We start from the raw sequence: 20,370 nt of genomic DNA on the forward strand, positions 1-20,370 counted from the left end.
CATTATTTTATAGCATTTTTTTGGCATGCAGAATAAAAAAAAACCTTTCATATAAACTTTTTTTGTAATGGTTTCTGGATTTTGTGCTATACTTAAGAAGGCTTTTAGCACTCCAGGGTTATAAAATAAATCTTCCAATGTTTTCTTCTAGTAATTTAATAATTTCATTTTTTCAGGTGTGAGGAATGAATCCAATTATTTTTTCAAGATACTAATTTATCCAAATATTCATTTAATCTTCATGGGAAATTTATGATGGATACAATGACACGTCTTCATTTTACAGATGAAGAAACTGACACATACAAAAGTTCATTTTCCCCCATCACTGAACTAATAAATGGCAAAGATGTGACTTGAACCCAGTCAGTTGAGTTTAATGCCTTTGTGCTTATTCATTATACTACCCAGCCTTTCCACCCACACAGTATCTTGAGTATGAGGCAAGGATCCAAACCTTTTCAAGAGTGAATTTGTTTACTTAGGAGTCTGATGATCACATAGTTATTCAGTAGGAGCAGAGAATTTGACACTTCACCTCCACTCCCTCAGCCCTTCTCTTTGTTACCAAGAGGCCTCATTCTTGAAATAAGATTTTTTTTTTTTCTTATCCCAGTGTTGGGTTTTTCCTTCCAAGGACTCTTCTCATTAGATTGTTGAGTCATCATCTGGGTAAACAGCCCTAGGACATGTGTGAACAATTACAAAACTGTTAAAAAATTGTGCAGGGTGTGTCTCAGAGAAGAGAAGGAAATGTGAAACATACTACAGTTGGAGACCAGGATAAAGGGCAAGAAGCCTGAGGTCAGTTTCCACTTCGGTCACTGAGATCATATGACTCCGGGAAGGTCACTTTTTGGCTCTTCATTTTGCAAGAGCAATAATAATGTAGCCCTTCACTTTTCCTTAGTTTCCTTATTTCTGCCTACAATGGGAATTAAATTAAAAACAAAGATACCAAAAAAACCCAAAAATTCTTTAAAGAAAAGGCCCCAGGCTGAAAAGTAAGCTAAATTCCTGGGAGAGTCACAGTCAGCTTAGACACTGATGTGCAAACCTTTCTTCCATGGGAGGTCTTCCAACTGTTTTATAACTTTAATTTTTTAAATAAGTTTTTGGCCGTGCTACGTGGCATGCAGGATCTTAGTTCCCTGTAGAGTCTTAACCACTGGACTGCCAGGGAAGTCCCCATATAATTTTAATTTACGTAGCCAGAAGATGTTCTTTTTTTTTTTTGCGGTATGCGGGCCTCTCACTGTTGTGGCCTCTCCCGTTGCGGAGCACAGGCTCCGGACGCGCAGGCTCAGCGTCCATGGCTCACGGGCCCAGCCGCTCCGCGGCATGTGGGATCTTCCCGAACTGGGGCATGAACCCGTGTCCCCTGCATCGGCAGGCGGACTCTCAACCACTGCGCCACCAGGGAAGCCCAAGATGTTCTTTTGCAAAGTAAATATTAAAAACATACTGTGTTTCAAAGTGTTCTGGTGAAGTATATTAAAACAGGATAGGAATACAAGTACTTCAGTCCGCTCCAGATCTGTTTACTTGCTATAGCCAAAATAGGTATGCATATATATTATATACATATATATCCCCCCCAACCTTACAAATGTTGGCAAATCTGGTATGTGAAGAACAACACAGCTGTAGCACTTTCACATTTGTGGATAAGTGCTCTCAATGTACAAAATATTTTTTCTTAAAAAAAAATATTTTTTCTTTTCTTTCTTTCCCTTTTTTTTTTTTTTCTTTGCAACCAGGAAAGAATATATGCTGGTGAGAACACTGGATATCAATCAGTAAATCATTTTGGAGCAAAGTATTGGAGAACATAGCGAAATTAATGTCAATGGTAGTCTATGCCACCATGGTAAGGGATCCAGAGGCAGTGTGGGTGGGTGGTGTGGGCATGGGCTTTACAGCCATGAAAGCTCTGGGTTCAAATGCTGCCTCCACCATGTCCAAGCTGTGTTACTTTGGGTGAAATTCTTAACCTCTCTGAGCCTCGGGTTTTTAATTTCCATTTTAAAGTTTTCATACAGTGAAGTTTAGTGTTTGTGGTATATAGTTTTCCGGGTTTTGACAAATGCACACAAAGTTGTATATCTACCACTATAATTATAATATGAACTGTTTCATCATCCCAAAGATTCTCTCATCCTGCCCTTTTGCAGTTAACACCACTTCTACCCCAACCCAGTCCTGGCCCACTCAACTCCTACCAACCACTGGTCCATTCTCCCTCCCTATAGCTTTGCCTTTTCATAATGTCCTATAAGTGGAATCTGTTGGGCTGCATCCCACAGGCCTGCAAGCCTTGTACTTGGCCAGCTTCAAGACCAAAGAGAGTCCAGAGTCAGCGACAGAGATATCAGTGGTTTAATGGATGGGGGATCTTACATGTCTGAAACAAGGTCCTGGAGCGACACCCCACCGTGTGCAGCAGGACACGGCACTAGTCTTTGCTTCCAGGCAGAGGGGAGGTTACCAGTTATAGAGAGAATTGACTTCCGGTTGGCTCATTGATTACCAAGGAAACCAGCAGAGGAGCATGCCCCACACCTCCCCTTTGGTAAACTATCATAGTGGCGAGATTCTGATCTAAAGATGAGAACTATCACTAGTTGGGGCTGGGGCAAGTATGCAGGCATTTACTGATGAAGGTCTATGATTAAGAGGGGAGGTCAGTCAAGTGAGTAGGGTGTAGGTGACGCAGGGACTGTACAGAGAGCAAGATATATATGTATGGCTTCTTTTGGGTCACTCAACAAAACTTAAGGAGATCCATTTAGGTTGTTATGAGTATCAACACTCTGTCCTTTATATTTCAGAGTAGCATTCCATGGTATGGAAGTACCACAGTTTATTTATCCATTCATTGACCTAAGGGCATCTGGGTTTTGATAATTTGTGTCAGATATTCCCTTATAATATCTGTAGAATCTGTGGCAATAAGCCCTCTTTAACTCCTGATATTGATAATTACTGTTTTTCTTTCTCTGAGTCTTACTAGGGGCTTACCAATTTTATTAATGTTTTCTAAGAACCAAATTTTAGTCTTGTTGGTTTTCCTCTATTGTCTGTTTTCTATTTCATTGATGTTTTGCTCAGTATCTTTTATTTCATTCCTTCTACTTACTTCGATTTTAGTTTTTTCTTCTTTTTCAAACTTCTTAAGGTGGAAGCTTAGATGATTGATTTTCAATCTTTATTTCCTTTGTAATACAAACACATAATACTATTATTTTCCATGTAAGCACTGCTTTAGCTGAACCTCACAAATTTTGCTATGCTCTGTTCTCATTGTCATTCTTTTAAAATATTTTCTAGTTTCCCTTGTGCTTTGCTTTTTGGCCCATCAACTATTTGGAACTGTGCAGCATAATTTCCAAATATTTGGGGACTTTCTAGATATCTCTGCTATTGATTTCTAATTTAATTACTTTGTGGTCGGAGAACACACTACATGATATTAAGCCTTTGAAATTAATTGAGACCTGTATTATGAATTAGCACATGGTCTATCTTGGGGAATGTTCTATAAGTATTCCAAAAAACCCCCGTGTATTCTGCAGTTGTTGGGTCTTTTCGAAAAAGATCAATTAGGCAAAGTTAGCTGATCCAACTTCTCTATATCCTTACTAATTTTTTTGTCTACTTCTTCTATTAAAGACTGAGAGAGACCCCCCAAGGACCTGGCACTTAGAATTAAAGATTTTTGAAGGAATATATGAAAATATACGATTTCTGTGAAATAAAAAATAAATAAAGGCGATGTCCAAAGGACTGAAATCTTACAATATCGGCCAGAAACATCTGGACCCTGGGAGCCCCGTGTCAGGCACTTCTTGAACCCTGGAAGAGTCCAGCGAAGGGAAGAGGGCCCCTCTGGGAAGCAGTAGGAGTACGAGACACTGAAGGCAGAGAATCCTAACCACAAATACTGAACAAAAGTACACTATCCTTCAGAGCCCTCGGCAGGTTCCCTGGGTCCCCTCTTCTCGCACTCCGGACACCCACACATGCGGTTCTTTGCGGCAGGACTGTTAGCCTTGCGGTCCTCAACAGAAGCAGCACCCTCCCCACCAGACTTCGCAGCGCCGAAGTCCTGATGTGCGTCAGCGTAGCGCTCAGACGAGCCCGGGCTCCGTATCTGAGGGCATCTAGGCACTCAGTGAGCATAAACAGCGCAAATCCCTGCATCTTCCGGGAGCGACCCTGGAGCGCGCATGTGCGGGCCCGACTCCAGCTTGTCCCCTCCGGCACTCCGTAGCGCTCCCTCGGCGAGCTCCACGTAGGCCGCGCAGGCGCCTTGGGCACACGCTCACCTGGTGCCGTTGTCGCCGCCGCCGCCGCCGCAGAGGCTGGATGGGGGGCCGAGGCCAACCGGTGGCACCCAGAAGAGAGAGACGCGGCGGCGGCGACGCCGACACCCGCAGGACGAGTGTGCCGACCCGCCCGCGAGGCCAAGGAGGAGACGCGAGGCCCGGCCCCCGCGGTCCCTGGTGTAGAGAACCCTCCGTCGCCGCCGCGGCCGGGTCTCTCAGAGCACTCGCCCTCAGGTCGCATTCACATTCAGGAACCCGCGTTGCGCCATGTTCAAGAAACTGAAGCAAAAGATCAGCGAGGAGCAGCAGCAGCTCCAGCAGGCGCTGGCCTCTACTCTGGTACTATGGCCGCCGCGCTCCCCTAGTTCCCTGACCTTTGACCTCTAACCTGAGGCTTCCCCCAAACCCCGGACTGGGAAAGAGCTCAGGGCGGTCCAGGTCCTCCGTGACTCCTGAACCGGGTCCCCATCCTAAAACTCCGTTCTGGTTGGGGGTGGCTGGATTCGTGACACCTGACCTCTGGTAATTTCCCCTAATGCCCAACCCGGTCTGAGAGTAAGTGAGAAGGGCTCTGATCTTGCATGATTTTTGACCCATATCGAAGGTTCCACCAACCATCCGAGACCCCAACTCAAGAGTGAGGGCGGAATGGGAAAACCAGGGTCCCTTGTAACATCTGATCTCTCGACTGAAGTCCCCTCTCTGATCCCCGACCCGAGATTGAGTACGGAGGGCCTCCTGGCCCGTGACGAAGTCTAATTCCAAACCCTGGTCCAGGCGTGAGGGCCAGGGGTCGAGCCATTCCTGCCCAGGCTGCTTGCAGGAGCATTGGGACCTGAAAGAGGTGGCGGTGTGGCCGGCGTCCAGCGCCCGAGGCTGTCACGAGTTAGGCACTTCACATAACTTTGTTGATCCGGGACGGGCGGAGGGGCTGACACTATGCGGCCCAGCAGGGCTTGCGCCTGCCCACAGCTCGGCTCTGCTTCGCTCTGCTTCTTCAAGTCTCGTTAATGTTTGTTTTTCACGAACGCTGTTGCTTCAGGAAATGACAGTTTTCAGGAAAAAGGGGGCGTGTTAGTAGTGTTAATTTAAAGAAGCAGAAGCAGTTTCCTAAGCAGCTGTGATCGTGTGTTTGGGGGCTGGCAGCACGTGGTCCCTTCAGCAAAGGGGAGGGCGTCTGCTAAATTCCTTCCCAGCCTTTCAGAGTCTCAACAGATGGAGCAAATCTCTCTCTTAACTTTAGAGTTTCTACAAGAAAGGCTGAGTTTTGACTAATTTGGAGGCATTTCTAAACATCTTTAACATAACATTTATCGTATACAACTTTTAAATATAGCTAACTAATTAACAAGTACTAAATCAAACAACTTGAGTTTATTCTGAAACTGTAAATTGAAGTTGTTCTCTAAAAATGTTAAGCTCCTGTAGAGTGAAACAGTGGTTGAGATACATAGGTACATGGGACTGAAAGCTTGTTCATTCTCCCAAGTGAAATGTAAATAGTGATTAAGATTTCAGTACTAAAATTTTACTTTTCATACCATTTACCATAAGCTTTTAAATTTTACAAAACACCATTATTTAAGAAACAAAGGAAAAACTAAAAAATGAGGTACAGATGAGGAGTGTGGGGAAACAGGCATGGTAGTGAATGTAAGGGACTCTATACATATCACTGATCCAGGATTCTACCTATAGAAATTTATTCTAAGAAAATTTAGGATGTATTAAGCAGTTAACCACATGGATTTTCACTTCAGTGTTGTTTTAATAGGTAAAATCTGGCCAAAAATGTTCAACGCTAGAAAATTGGTTAAACACGTTATATTGGATAGTTATTCCGCAGCCTTAAAAAAATGCTGTCATTTTTTAGGTTCTTCCTCTATGCTAGGCATTTTGCTTGTATTATTTTGTTTAATTCTCACGTAACTCTACAACTTAGAGAATCTTTCATACATGGAATGAGGTTCAAAGGGGCTAAGTAACCTGCCTGATGTCACACAGCTAGAGTTAGAGCCTACAGAGATGTAGGCTCTAACTTGTAGTAAAAGATTGAAAAACAGTGTGTAGGGGCTTCCTTTGTGGGGAAAGTATGTATATAAGTGTGTATATATATACACACAGAAATAGTGAAAATAGTTTAAGAAGAATATGCTCCAAGGTGCTAATTCTTTTTCTTATTTGTAATATTATCTTTTTTTCATGAGCTTTAACAAAGGGAGGTTGTCTTTAGAAAAATAGTAAAAGAGCTAGTTAAAAGATAATGTATTAGAGCTCCCAGTTTCTATGGGTTGATGCCTCTGGTGAGACAGTGCATGTGGAGCAAATAATATCACCTTGTATACAAAAGATTTAAAACATTCCTCTCTGATAACATATATTTATTTATTCAGAATGCCAGAGTATTTATTTATTTATTTTGTTTATTTGTTTATTTATTTATTTTGTTTATTTATTTTTGGCTGCATTGGGTCTTCGTTGTTGCACGTGGGCTGTCTCTAGTTGTGGCGAGCGGGGGCTACTCTTTGTTGCGGTGTGCGGGCTTCTCATTGTGGTGGCTTCTCTTGTTGCGGAGCACGGGCTTGAGGCATGTGGGCTTCGGTAGTTGTGGCACGTGGACTCAGTAGTTGTGGCGCACGGGCTTAGTTGCTCTGCAGCATGTGGGACCTTACCAGACCAGGGATCGAATCCGTGTCCCCTGCGTTGGCAGGCAGATTCTTAACCACTACACCACCAGGGAAGTCCCGAAGTTCTGGATTATTGTTTTCAGAGTTAAGGATTTCTTTCAAGCATGAATTAAACAATATTTTTTGATGGAACAGTCCTTTTATAACAGATTACACATATCCTTGTTTTCTCGTGCAAAGGATCCTGAATTTGTATAATAGCAATGTCTTTTTTTTTTTTTTTTTTTTTTGCGGTACGCCGGCCTCTCACTGTTGTGGCCTCTGCCGTTGCGGAGCACAGGCTCCGGATGCGCAGGCTCAGCGGCCATGGCTCACGGGCCCAGCCGCTCCGCGGCATGTGGGTCTTCCCAAACCGGGGCATGAACCCGTGTTCCCTGCATCGGCAGGCGGACTCTCAACCACTGCGCCACCAGGGAAGCCCTAATATGTATATATATTTTTAAGATTTATTTATTATTTATTTTATTTATTTTTGGCTGCGTCGGGTCTTGGTTGCAGCACGCGGGATCTTCGTTGAGGCATGTGGGATCTTTTGTTGCTGCCCACGGCTTCTCTCTAGTTGCGGTGTGCGGGTTTTCTTTTCTCTAGTTGTGGTGCGCAGGCTCCAGGGCGCGTGGGCTCTGTAGTTTGCAGCACATGGCTTAGTTGCCCCGCGACATGCTGGATCTTAGTTCTCTGACCAGGGAGTGAACCCGCGTCCCCTGCATTGTAAGGTGGATTCTTTACCACTGGACCGCCAGGGAAGTCCCTCCATTTAATATTTTTCTAACAACAAATATCTACTTGGATTTTTAAATTCCTTACAGAATGAATTTGATAAAAATTATTAAAAAGTAATATAGAATACTTTCTAACTTCTTAGGATATATGTAGTGCCATGAGTAAAAATATTTTTTAACATTTTCAGCCTTTTTCAAATATTACTGAAACTTAAAAATTATAAAAAGCACAGGCGCAAATGGACAATTGTATGATTCTACTTGTATGGGGTACCTAGATTAGTCAATTTCATAGAGACAAAAAATAGAATGGTGGTTGCCAGGGGTGGAGAGGGGAGGGGGGAGTGGGGAATTACTGTTTAATAAGAACAGAGTTTCAGTTTGGGAGGATGAAAAAGTTCTGGAGATGGATAGTGGTGATGGTTGCACAACAGTGTAAATATAATTAATACCACTGAACTGTACACCTACAAATGTTTAAAATGGTAACTTTTATGTTATGTATACTTTACCACAATAAAAAAAAATTTTTTAAAAGCGCAAAATGTGGGCCTACCCCAAACCTGCAGAATTATAGCTTTTTTAGAGCGGGGCCTCAAAATAATTGTTTATGTAATAGAAATTTTTGTGTGTGTGTGTGATATGTGGGCCTCTCACTGTTGTGGCCTCTCCCGTTGCGGAGCACAGGCTCCGGACGTGCAGGCTCAGCGGCCATGCTTCATGGGCCCAGCTGCTCCACGGCATGTGGGATCTTCCCGGACCCGGGCACGAACCCGTGTCCCCTGCATCGGCAGGCAGACTCTCAACCACTGCGCCACCAGGGAAGCCCAGTTCCCCTCCTTTTTTAAAAAAAATATTTATTGATTTCTTTATTTACTGGCTGTGTTGGGTCTTTGTTGCTGCATGTGGGCTTTCTCTGGTTGCTGCGAGCAAGGTCTACTCTTCGTTGCGGTGCACGGGCTTCTCATCACAGTGGCTTCTCTTGTTGCGGAGCACGGGCTCTAGGTGTGCGGGCTTCAGTAGTTGTAGCACGCGGGCTCAGTAGTTGTGGCTCGCAGGCTCTAGAGCACAGGCTCAGTAGTTGTGGCACACGGGCTTAGTTGCTCCGCGGCATGTGGGATTTTCCTGGACCAGGGCTCAAACCCATGTCCCCTGCATTGGCAGGCGGATTCTTAACCACTGTGCCACTAGGGAAACCCTAATCATATATTTAATTTCCACACTAGTCAACACTGGATAGTTATTTTTAGTCAGGTGCTTTCTTGGTGCATTGCATGTATTAACTAAATTAATACATGAAATAATAAAAGGTGTGGATTTGTATTATCCCCATTTTACAGATAAGAAATTGAGGCCTAGGGAGGTTAAGTAACTTGTCTGTGGTAGACAGCTAGTACCACACAGCTAAGTGGTAAAGCCGAGATATGAACCCAGTCTTGCTCTAAAGCCCATTCTCTTAACCAGAGTACTATGCTTGTTGCTTTGTTTCAGTTTTTAGTAGCAGCTTGTGTTTTAACGGAAACTAGAGCTTCTCAAAACTCTTGCAGGATAAGTGTTATATATTATACGTACATATATATTTAAGTTCTCTTCCTTGATTTATCGATTGCTCTGGGTTACTTGTTATACTTGTATTCCTTCATACTTGTCATCGTTTATCTTTCTTCTTTTTTTTTGAGAAAAATGCCTTGTTATTATTGGTTGTTTGTTTATATTTATGAAGACCTGGTGAGTGGTTTATTTCAGTAGCTAACATGGGTTTTCTCTGCTCTTACCTGCTACTCTCCTGTGTCGAGGGCCAGCCAAAACACAGAGTCCTGCTTTGAAAGGTGACCATACGATTTATTATCCAAACATTCTTATGAATGAATGGGGACGCTACTGGCAGTTATCTTGGAACATAAACTGGCATGAACTGGGTGGGACTGGGATTGCCTTGGTCAGACTGGGGTGTATTGTTACCCTGCTGCTTTGTGGTACCAGCCCCTGCTATTGGAGCGCTAACTCCTCCAAGGTGTTGCTCTTTGTATTTGGCTGTTACTGTTGTCTGGAGATCTATTTGGGTTGGGGGAGGCTGACCCCACGTACCTGTTTGTCTTGCAGACACTTAACACATTGCTGAGAGCAGTAATCTCCCTTTATAGTGTCTAAAACTGTTATTTTTTTTTTTTCCTGTTGCAGAAAGTTGCTGCTAGCCTCTCCCGCAGAGCTTCTCTGCGTGTTCAGGGTTATGGCTACCTTTGCCCTGATTTTTCCACCAATGTGAATCCTTTTGCCTTTGAGTCTTCAAAAATTTATTTTCTTTTTGCCTGTGGTGTTCTCTCTCTTGTTCTAGAGTGTTAATCTGTCTGCTTTTCTATTTTTTTTTAACCTTTATTTCAATGGCTTTTGGGTTTGGGGGAGGAAGAGGAGTAAACAGTGTTTATTTTTGCATTGTGCTGGACACCCAGTGGACGCTTTAAGTGTGGTGACTCCTGTGCTTAAATTCTTGGAAACTTTTAGGTATTATTTCTTTGATAATTCCCTCCCCTTTGTTTTTTCTCTTCTGTCCTGAAAGTCCAGTTAGTTAGCTTTTGTGCCTTCAGGATAGATTCTCATTTATTATTTTTTACCCTTTATGGTCTATTTTTATTTTTTTGTTCTATTTTTGAGAGTGTGCTTCAATTTAACTCTTCAGTTGAATTTTTTGTTTTATATATTTATTTATTTATTGAAGTATAGTTGATTTACAATGTTGTGTTAGTTTGCTTCAATTGAATTTTTAATTTTGGCTACTCTATTTTTAAATTTCCCAAGGCTGTTTCTTATTGTCTTTTGCTTTTTCATAGCATTGCTTTTGACATACTGATATATCTTTTCTCTCTCTGAGAATAATGGGGATTTTTTATCTTTCATTTTCTTTTAATCTTTATTGTGTTAGGGTTTTTTAAAAAATTGTTTATTTATTTATTTACTTATTTACTTGGCTGCGCTGGGTCTTAGTTGTGGTGTGCAGAATCTAGTTCCCTGACCAGGGATTGAACTGGGACCCCTGCATTGGGAGTGTGGAGTCTTAACCACTGGACCACCAGGGAAGTCCTGTGTTTGTTTTTTGGTTTTGGGTTTTTTTTCTTCTTGTTTTTGGCTCCCTCTTACATTGGAAATTTTCTTCATTCAGTGCTCTGGGCTATCTGTTCATATTTAAGGGCGAGGCACTAACAATCTGATGCTATTTGGAAGTAGCATGTGATTGACACTGGGGCTCACTGGTGGGTGACAAGCTGTAAACTGGTTTTATTGTTGGGAGAAATATCTACATGTTGGTAATCAGAGGCCTAGCTGCCAAGTTTCTGGAAGCAGGTCTGAGAAGGACTGCTGGAGGTTCCACTGTTCACTGTGCAGAACATCGCCTAATCCTGCTCTGTTTAGTCACGCACTTTGCCCTTCTCTCCTGTCTTACTGTGCTTGGTTTCACCCAGTTTGAAGTCTCATTGGCTCCAGAAAATAAACCTCTGTTTCCTCAGAGGCTATGTAAGGTGGGACAGGGGACCTGGGGAATCTTTCAACCAATCTTTCTGGTTTTGATCCTGTCTCATCTTGCTTTATAACTTTTGCTTTAAGTCCTAAGTCTTTTTATGGTTCTGGGGATGAAAATAGGCTTCTTCTCATCACTATTCCCTTCTCATTACTATTCCCTTCTCCATGGGGTTGTAGTGGCTGTCAGCAGTACTGTTACTTTAGTATTCTTTCACTCACATCCAATCTTCTGAAAATTGGTTGAAATTTAACTCTTTGGGAGGGAGAGAAAATAGGAACATATATAGCCAATCTACTATGTTTAACTAAAAGTCTCCTTAAATTACTTTTGAATGAGTGGATTTCGCCATATTAAAGGGCTGTTTTTGAGAGGTAAGCATTTATAACATGAACAGCAATATTTCATTTCCGGCACTACTATTTAGATGTCAGGATGTGGAAGGTACTTTATTACAGACATAATGGAAAGCTCTAATAATTTTGGTAACTAGTATACAGAGGTTTATGTGAAGCATTAACTCCCAGTTACTTTGGCCATTCCTTTATAGCTGGGATGTCGGATGGGTTTGGCAGAGACTTTCAGGAGTGCCATGGTGAGAAGGAGTCTACGGCTATGTCCTTGCCATGATTGATTACCATGGGTGTAGGAGGGAGAAGTGAAGCCAGGTGTTTGTTATGCTTGTGTAAGAATTTAACATCTCATCTATTGGGGGCAAAACTTGAGAACTGAGTAGTGTCAAAAGGCCTCTAAGCAGCCAAAATGTTAATGTCACTAGCTTCACATTCCATAGTTAATGTATGTTGTTTATAAGAATACTTTAAAAAATCCCTCGCTCAGAGCTTCCTTATGCTTATTTTGTCTACAGTTCCAATAAATGTAGTTATCTAGTTTCTAAACTAGTAGCAGGATAAAATGGACAGAGAAGATATACTACAAGTAGCATATTGACAGGAATGACAACTGACCTAGAAAATGTTAAATTATATTCAATTTCCTTTTATCTTTGAAAACTAGAATTAGTTATTTTTGGAAAGGTGAAACCTCATTTCAGAAAAGTGTAGATTCAAAATGGTTAAACCTCATTGTTATCTCCAAACCCCTTCAGGTATTAGTGAGGTTTAATCATCTTGAATCTATAACTGTAGATAGATATCTGTCTAACAATTCAGCTATTTGAGTAATTCTTTCTATGAAAACTCCCAGATAATAGAGCCCCTTATGGAATAAACTATGATTAACATAGTTTTTTTTTTTTTTGCGGTATGCGGGCCTCTCACTGTTGTGGCCTCCCCCGTTGCGGAGCACAGGCTCCGGACGCGCAGGCTCCGGACGCGCAGGCTCAGCGGCCATGGCTCACGGGCCCAGCCGCTCCGCGGCATATGGGATCCTCCCAGACCGGGGCACGAACCCGTATCCCCTGCATCGGCAGGCGGACTCTCAACCACTTGCGCCACCAGGGAGGCCCAACATAGTTTTGACTTTAATGTAGAACTTCCCAGTAATGTGAATGTCCAAAATTTGTGTTTTTGTTATCTTTAGATTTTATTGTTCAACCTAGAATTAATGCTTTTTAATTTCTATTTTGTGGTATATTTAAAATATATTAGATATTTATATTTAGATATAAATATATTTAGATATATTTGATGTATTCTAGATTTAATAGTTAGTGGCCATGTTTATCAACATTGTTCTTATACAGAACATGGTATGATGAAAGCAGTTCAGGTGGGTTGTGGAATCTGTGGATTGGGATCAGCTCTTTTTTTTTAATGAAAGACTAGATTAGGTCAAAATGTGGCATCTTATGTTGTAAAGGTTAAGGTTTCGTAAAACTTTTGTTTTAGAAGTGTCTGTGTGAAAAGGAAGTTTTTGTTTTACTGTGGGTCCCAGTGAAAAAAAATTTGAGACATAGTGATCCAGAGAATACTGGGGAAGTGGATGAGGGGCTCAGAAGACCTGTTTGCTAACCCAGATCTTGCAGTATGCAACCTGATCAAGCCACATAAGCACTGTGAGCTTCTTACTTTCTTGTCAGGAAATTGGGGATGATAACTGTCCTGCTTACCTTTCAGATTGGTTGTGAGAATCAAAAGAGAAAGTATTTGAAAGCATTTGTAATTTCAGAACGCTTCTTTATTTAACAGAGCCTGCTAAGGTGCTGTGCTGGTGTTGTATTTGTCTTGAAGGGTAGATGTAGTCTCTGTACCATAGGGTTGAGAGACAGTTACTCCTGGTGTGGTGGGAGTGTGAGAGGATCAGGGTGGCATCTGATAGAGTCTTGATGGGTAATGAAAAGTCATGGTGTTCAAGGCTTATTATTCCTAAAGGTGACTGTACTAGTTTCCTAATGTTGCATAACACATTACCACAACCTTGCTGCGTAATAACCCAGTTATTGTTTCACAATCTGTATGTCAGAAGTCTGGCATGACATGACTGGCTTCTCTGCTCAGGGTCTCATAAGACTAAGATCAATTATTGTCCAAACTGTGTTCTCATCTGGAGGTGAGGGTCCTCTTCCATGCTTATGTGGTCGTGGTAGAATTTAGTCCTTTGTGGTTGTAGGACAGAGGTCCTTATTTCTTGCTGGCTGTTGAACGGGACTGCTTTCAGCTACTACGGCTGCTCATAGTTCCTGCCACTTGGCCCCCACAGGCCTTTTGTTTTCTTTCAGGGCAGCAGGAGTGCATCTCTCTGCTTTCTGCTACTGCCTCTGCACTCTGGACTCATTTGAAGGGCTTGTGTGATTAGGTTGGACCTGCCCAGACAATCTCCTTTCAATTAACTCAGAGTCACCTGGTTAGTAACCTTAAATATACCTGCAGAAACCTTTTTGCTATGTAAGGTAAGATAATCAGGGCAGTGATATCTCATATTCACAAGGTGAGGGTCATTTGGGGTCATCTTCAAATTCTGCATACCACAGTGACTAAAATGGGTCTTTTTATACTGAAGTTGAGGGCTATGGTCAATTAATAATTAGTTAGTTGGCAATAAAAATATTAATTGTGAGCCTGGTTATAGCCATCAGGTTTTTTTGGTAAATAGCCATGAGAAATCTGAAGACAGATTTCTAAGCTATGAGAATTAATTAGACCAAATTTAGTTTGAAGGAATCTAAATCCTTATATATTTTGAAGTGAGAGGTTAGCCTGTTAAAGATCCAGGACTTTGGGATAAACACTCAAGTACAGTTAGTTTTTTATGCATGTTTTATACTTTACAGTCATATCCATTCCCTCATGTGATCCTTACTTTTGCAACTCCAGAGGAAGACCTACAAGCCATCAGGCCAAACCTTGCCACGTGGTACTACTTTTTGGAGGACAGTGTGTGTTAGAACCTATTCTTTAACTTTATAAACCCCAACATTTGATTTTGCTGATTTATCCAGAGCTGATGAGGCTCCCATTACGATTAGGCTCACATGAGGCCAAAGTAAAAAGACATAGTCCCACTTAAAAAAATTCACAGTGGAGGTGTACTTTTCAAGTGATTTCAAGGTCCCTGTCTGAAGTAGCCCTGTCCTGGCATCTGGGCATTTGGAAAGCTGAATTATTAATCCCCCAATTTTTTGGATATGATGACATCACAACAGAGAGGGTTAGCTAAGAGCTATATCCTTTAGCCTAGTATTACTTCTCTAATTACTTTCCTAACTTTTTGCCCTCTCGGTGGCCCTTTTATTTCATTTATTTATTTATTGGTCTGTTTTAAAAAATATTTATTTAATTTTTTTGGCCGCGTCGGGTCTTAGTTGCAGCGTGCGGGTTTCTCTCTAGTCGTGGCACAGAGGCTCCAGAGCATGTGGGCTCTGTAGTTGGGGCACGTGGGCTTAGTTGCCCCGTGGCATGTGGGATCTTAGGTCCCCAACCAGGGACTGAACCCATGTTCCCTGCATTGGAAGGCGGATTCTTAACCACTGGACCACCAAGGCAGTCCTGGTGGTTCTTTTATTAAAGGAGATATTACATACAACCATTTAAAAGTAGATACAAATGGAGTTTCTCCCAGTCATAGTGGTAGCGTTTGAAACATCTACAGCCTTTGAAGCTGGCATGGTTTGAAATTTATGGCTCTAGGTGTGGGAAGGGTTATTGCACTTCCCTCAACTTCAGTGAGAACTGTTTCTGAAGTGCTCTGAATACTTGGGATTTTTGTTTCAGTCCTGGGTAAACACTGTCCAGTAACTGCTTTCCCTTCCCATTTTCTAAGCACAATGTTGGCTTCATACATTTTCTAGACATTTAAAACATTGATAAGCTTCAGCTTTATTTCACATTCAACCATTTTGTTGCTTAAAATTTTAAGGCCTTACTGTTTCTGTTTTATCTTGATTGAGAAGGGATATCTTATCCCCTAAGGTAACTGCTGCACATAGCTAATTCCTTCTGTCACATGTTGATTTTTCTGGTTCATCTTTTAGAAGGTATGTGTGTGCTGGAATTCTACGCTGTAAGCAACAGAACTCAGTCTAGCTAGTTAAGCAGAAAAGGGGTCTATTAATGAATAGTTGGTGACTTACAGAATTTTCAGGAGGGCCTGAAAGTCTGGGCTGATCGCTGTGCTCAGCCACACTTGGGGGGCTGCACTAATAATAAGAATGTTGCAGCCGCCTCAGTTTGGCAGCATTGCATCTTGCACTGGACAGCTCTTGTGAACGACTGCATGAAGCTCCGTGTCTCCATGTTCACCAGCTGATGAACTGTATTAATTTTGCATGTCTGTTTTCTCATATTACCCACTTATGACTCAGGCTCTCGTGTGGGTATGTTCATTGGTGGATTTCAGATCACCTGCCCTAGATGAACAGAAGACTGGGATGGTGAGTTTTCTGAATTCTGACTTACAAGCACTTACAAGAGCTGTTTAGAAAAAAAGGTTATTAAACTTTGTCACGTTTTGTTGATGTTTTCCCCTCCTCCCAGTTAAACTATTCCTTTTGATTTCTGCTTCTGACATAAAAATCTCTTTCCCATTCAGAGATGATAGAAATAGACTCTCATATTTTCTCTTACATTTCAATTAAAAATCATTTAAATCTTTAATATAGCTTAAGTATGAAGTGAGGATCTGATTGATATTGCTCCCCCATATGGATGGCCATTTGTCCCAGCACCGTTTATTGAGCATTTGTCTTGATTAGAAATTTTAGACTTATTGTAAACTGAATATGTATATGTGTGTGTAGAGTGTGTGTATGTGTGTGCAACATTCCTCGTGACCTCTCTGTTCTAGCATAGCCACAGCAGTATGTACTGACTTTACAGATTAGGGCTGCATTTGTTCATTCAATCATTTATTTAACAAATATTTATTAAATGCCTTTTTAGGTAGTGCTCTACAGACTACAGAAGGGTAAGACATTGAGACATTTCTTTGTGGAGATGAGTTAGGATCTGTCTTGTTATGGGTGATGGGGGGGTCTTGAAGTTTTGGTTTTATACTTTTTGGACTGTTTTTAGCTCACCTTAGAGTACACCTCAGACTCCTAGTTTAAATTTGGGGCCCTTTCTCCTGTGGGTTTCTGTATAGGACTCATGTGTTCCTTTACAGAACAAATGGGCTGGCATCTCAGTATTGGGCTATGGTGTGCATGGTGTTCTCAAAGCACAGCCCTTGACTAGAGAGATGTTTACCTGTGCAGTTCATTATATTGAATATTAGAGCTGGATGGCACTTCAAAGATTGAATTGACAACCTTATTTTTTAATGAACTTTTAATTTTGGAATAATTTTGATTTATAGGAAAGTTGCAAAGATAGTACAGAGGGATTTCATATACTTCTCACCTGGTTTCAGTTTCCCCTAATGTTATCATCTTTTAAATACAATTTTATTTATTTATTTTTGGCTGCATTGGGTCTTCGTTGCTTTCTCTAGTTGTGGTGAGCGGGGGCTGCTCTTCTTTGCAGTATGCGGGCTTCTCATCGCGGTGGCTTCTCTTGTTGCGGAGCACGGGCTCTAGGTGTGCGGGCTTCAGTAGTTGTGGCACGCAGGCTCAGTAGTTGTGGCTCACGGGCTTAGTTGCTCCACGGCATGTGGGATCTTCCTGGACCAGGGCTCGAACCCGTGTCCCCTGCATTGGCAGGAGGATTCTTAACCACTGCGCCACCAGGGAAGTCCTAATGTTATCATTTTATGTTATCATCATGACCTTATTTTTGAGGTTAATTTTAGCCCTCAAAATGTTAATTTAGCTAAGATCATAGTTCTAGTTGGTGGCAGAATCAGACCAAGGACCCAGTAGGTAGCCTGGGTCTGCTAGTTGATTATGTTTCAGTTATCCTTTTCTGTTTTTCATGTATTTGCTCTTTTCCTTCCTTTCACTGGGTTCTTTGGGCATGGACTGTGAGAAGGACTACCTAGTACATAGTGCACTCGTCAATGTAGTCTTTCTAATTTGTGCAATAATTTTTAAATCTAGGCTTCCTCCAATTCTTCAACGCCAACGAGAACCAGGAGCAGGACGTCTTCACTTACAGAGCAGCTTGATGAAGGTACACCCAATAGAGAGGTAAGTTTGGAATTTCTTCTTCAATAAATCTTTTACAAGAAGCTTATTAATTTAAAATGTAATGCTACTGTTGATAACAAAATGGGAAATTATGTAATTCCTAGGTATTGTTTTTATTTTAGTAACAATTTTTGTTTTCAAATAGTAGTGTTGCTTTTGTAAAGTGTGTTTTCTTTGAATATCTTAATTTGAGAGGATAATATACTTTGCCTTTAATATTTGAAATTTTCAGAATGATTTGATAACAATTTGTTCAGCATAGCATTATGTGGGGAGAAGTCCTATATTTTCAAGCTAGTGATTGGAAACTGTGAAGTAACTCCTAATTCCATGTGACTTGGAGCTGGCACTATAACTCAGATTAGATTTTTTTCCAACTTTTTTTCTTTCTGTGAAGGATTATATGAGTCATGCAAGTAAAACATAAGTACAGAAATCAGGGTAAAAAGAGGGTAAAAGAAAAAAGGATAAAAAATAAATGCATAAATCAGTGAATTATTATGAAGTGAATCCCTGTGTGACCACCACCCAGGTCAAGAAAAGGAACACTGCCAGCACTAGAGTGCTGCTTCCCTTCCCCACAGAAGAGTACCATCATCCTGACTTCTTGATATTTGCTTCCTTCTTTTTTTAAACTTTTTTAATTTTTATAGTACCACTTAAATATGCTTTCTGTTGTAAACCTTATAGTTAAACCTTTGGGTTGTCTAGTTTTTGGCTATTATGAATTATGGTGCTGTGAACATTATTGTATATTTCTTTTGCTACACATGTACCTGCATTTCTTTTGCTATGTACTTAGGAGTAGAATCACTGGGTTAAAGGGTATACATAGTTTTACCACTTTAGAAGATAATGCCCATTGTTTTTCAGAATAGTTGTAGAATTTTACCTTCCGACCAGGAGTTTATGAAAGTTCTTGTTGCTCTATATCCTTGCTAGTCTTTAATTTCAGCCATTCTGGTGGGTGTGTAATGTTCTCTTATTGTAGTTTTAATTTGCGTTTCGCTGATGACTAATAAGATTGATCACTTTTCGTCTGTGTACTGATAACTTCTTTTGCGAAGTGCTTACTTAAGTCTCTTGCTCATTTTTCTATTGGTTTATCTTTGTCTTATTGATTTGTAGGAGTTCTTTTTTATATAGTGTGGATAGGAATTTTTTATTGGGTACATGCCTTGCAAATATCTGCTTCCACTCTGTGGCTTGCCTTTTACTCTCTTAATGGTGTCTTTTGAACAGAAGTTCTTAGTTTTAATACATTCCAGTTTATCAATATTTTATTTTATGGCCAGTGTTTTTCATTTTTTAGTATTCTTTTCTTGCCCTTCAGAGTATTTCCCATTATTATCCTGTTTTACCTTTCACATTTGGATCTATACTCCATTTGGAGAAAATTTTTTTCAATATGGTGTGAGGTAGGGATCAAGTTTCACCACCGCCCCCCTCCCCACATAGCTATCCAGTCGTTCCATTCTTTCCATACTGCTGTACTGCGCTACCTTTTTTTCAGAAACTAAGTGTCCATATTTGAGTGGATTTCTGGACTCTTGTTTCTGTTCTGTCATTTGCTTTGTCTTTGATCTGATCCCACACTGTCTTCATAACTATAGTTTTATGTTAAATCTTGCCCTCATTAGAGTAGGTCTTCCCTGTCTTAGTTTTAAAACCAGAATTCCATAGACTGGGTGGCTTAAGCAACAGACATTTATTTCTCAAGCGTTCTGGAGGCTGGGCAGTCCAGGATCAAGATGCCAACAGATTCAGTATCTGGTGAGGGCCCTCTTCCTGATTTGCACACAGCTGTCATCTCATGATGTCCTAGCGTGGCCTTTCTTTGTTGCATGCACCTAGGGAGAGATGGAAGAGTGGGGAGGCAGCTCTCTTGTATCTTTCTCTTTTATAAGGACAGTAATCCCATCATGAGGGCCCTTCCCTCATTACCTCATCTAACTCTAATTACCTCCCAAAGGCTCCGCCTCCAAATACCATCACTAAATATCCTTGGGGGTTAAGGCTTCAATATATGAATTTTGGGGGACATATGCAGTCCATAGCACTCCTACCTTGTTCTTCTTGAATGTCTTAGTAATTCTTGTACCTTTCCATATAATTCCATGTAAATTTTAGAATCAGATTTTCAAGTCGTACAAAACAAACTCAAAACAAAACAAAATAAAATATAGCACTGACAACAAAGAAACAAACCTGTAGAGATTTTTATTGGGATTGCATTGACTCTATAGATTAGTTAGGGAAAAGTCTCAATATTATGAGTCAAATTTTATAATTTTTTCAGTATTATAAGTAGTACTGGACTGAGCATTTTACATAATGCATAAGTTATAATGCTGTTATTCTTTAGGATAGATTTCTAAGAGTGGGATTGCTGGGTCATAGGGTGTATGCAAATTAAAAAATTTGAAAGATTTTTCCAAACTTCCTTGATGTTATTTTAAAACATAATTTTAAGAAACCTTTATTTAATAGATGTTGATAGCAAAATAAACTTAAAAACTTCATAGTAGTTTTTGCATTCAAAGTTAATGGCATATATACTGTGTCCTTGGTTTATATATTTAAATGATCTGACAAAGTA

The 20,370-nt window shown here is 40.9% G+C and overlaps 2 protein-coding genes across 5 annotated transcripts in view; one reads left to right on the top strand and one right to left on the bottom strand.

Annotated features, from left to right (window-relative positions):
• Positions 1-3,634: 3,634 nt before the first annotated feature.
• On the bottom strand, positions 3,635-4,569 carry LOC132497934 (uncharacterized). The gene has a single exon (XM_060111467.1). It carries the CDS (start codon positions 4,567-4,569, stop codon positions 3,931-3,933), a length of 639 nt encoding a protein of 212 aa, XP_059967450.1. The 3' UTR covers positions 3,635-3,930.
• The window catches only part of GOLGA4 (golgin A4), a 111,696-nt gene continuing 95,586 nt past the window's right edge, over positions 4,261-20,370 (top strand). For all 4 annotated transcript variants that reach the window (XM_060109167.1, XM_060109168.1, XM_060109169.1 and 1 more), the window contains exons 1-2: positions 4,261-4,667; positions 17,682-17,771. In XM_060109167.1, the coding sequence (XP_059965150.1) occupies positions 4,596-4,667; positions 17,682-17,771 (162 nt within the window). In that variant the 5' untranslated portion in view covers positions 4,261-4,595. The remainder of the gene's footprint in view (positions 4,668-17,681; positions 17,772-20,370) is intronic.

The sequence above is a fragment of the Mesoplodon densirostris genome, chromosome 10 (genome assembly GCF_025265405.1).
Source record: "Mesoplodon densirostris isolate mMesDen1 chromosome 10, mMesDen1 primary haplotype, whole genome shotgun sequence".
Classification (NCBI taxonomy): domain Eukaryota; kingdom Metazoa; phylum Chordata; class Mammalia; order Artiodactyla; family Ziphiidae; genus Mesoplodon; species Mesoplodon densirostris.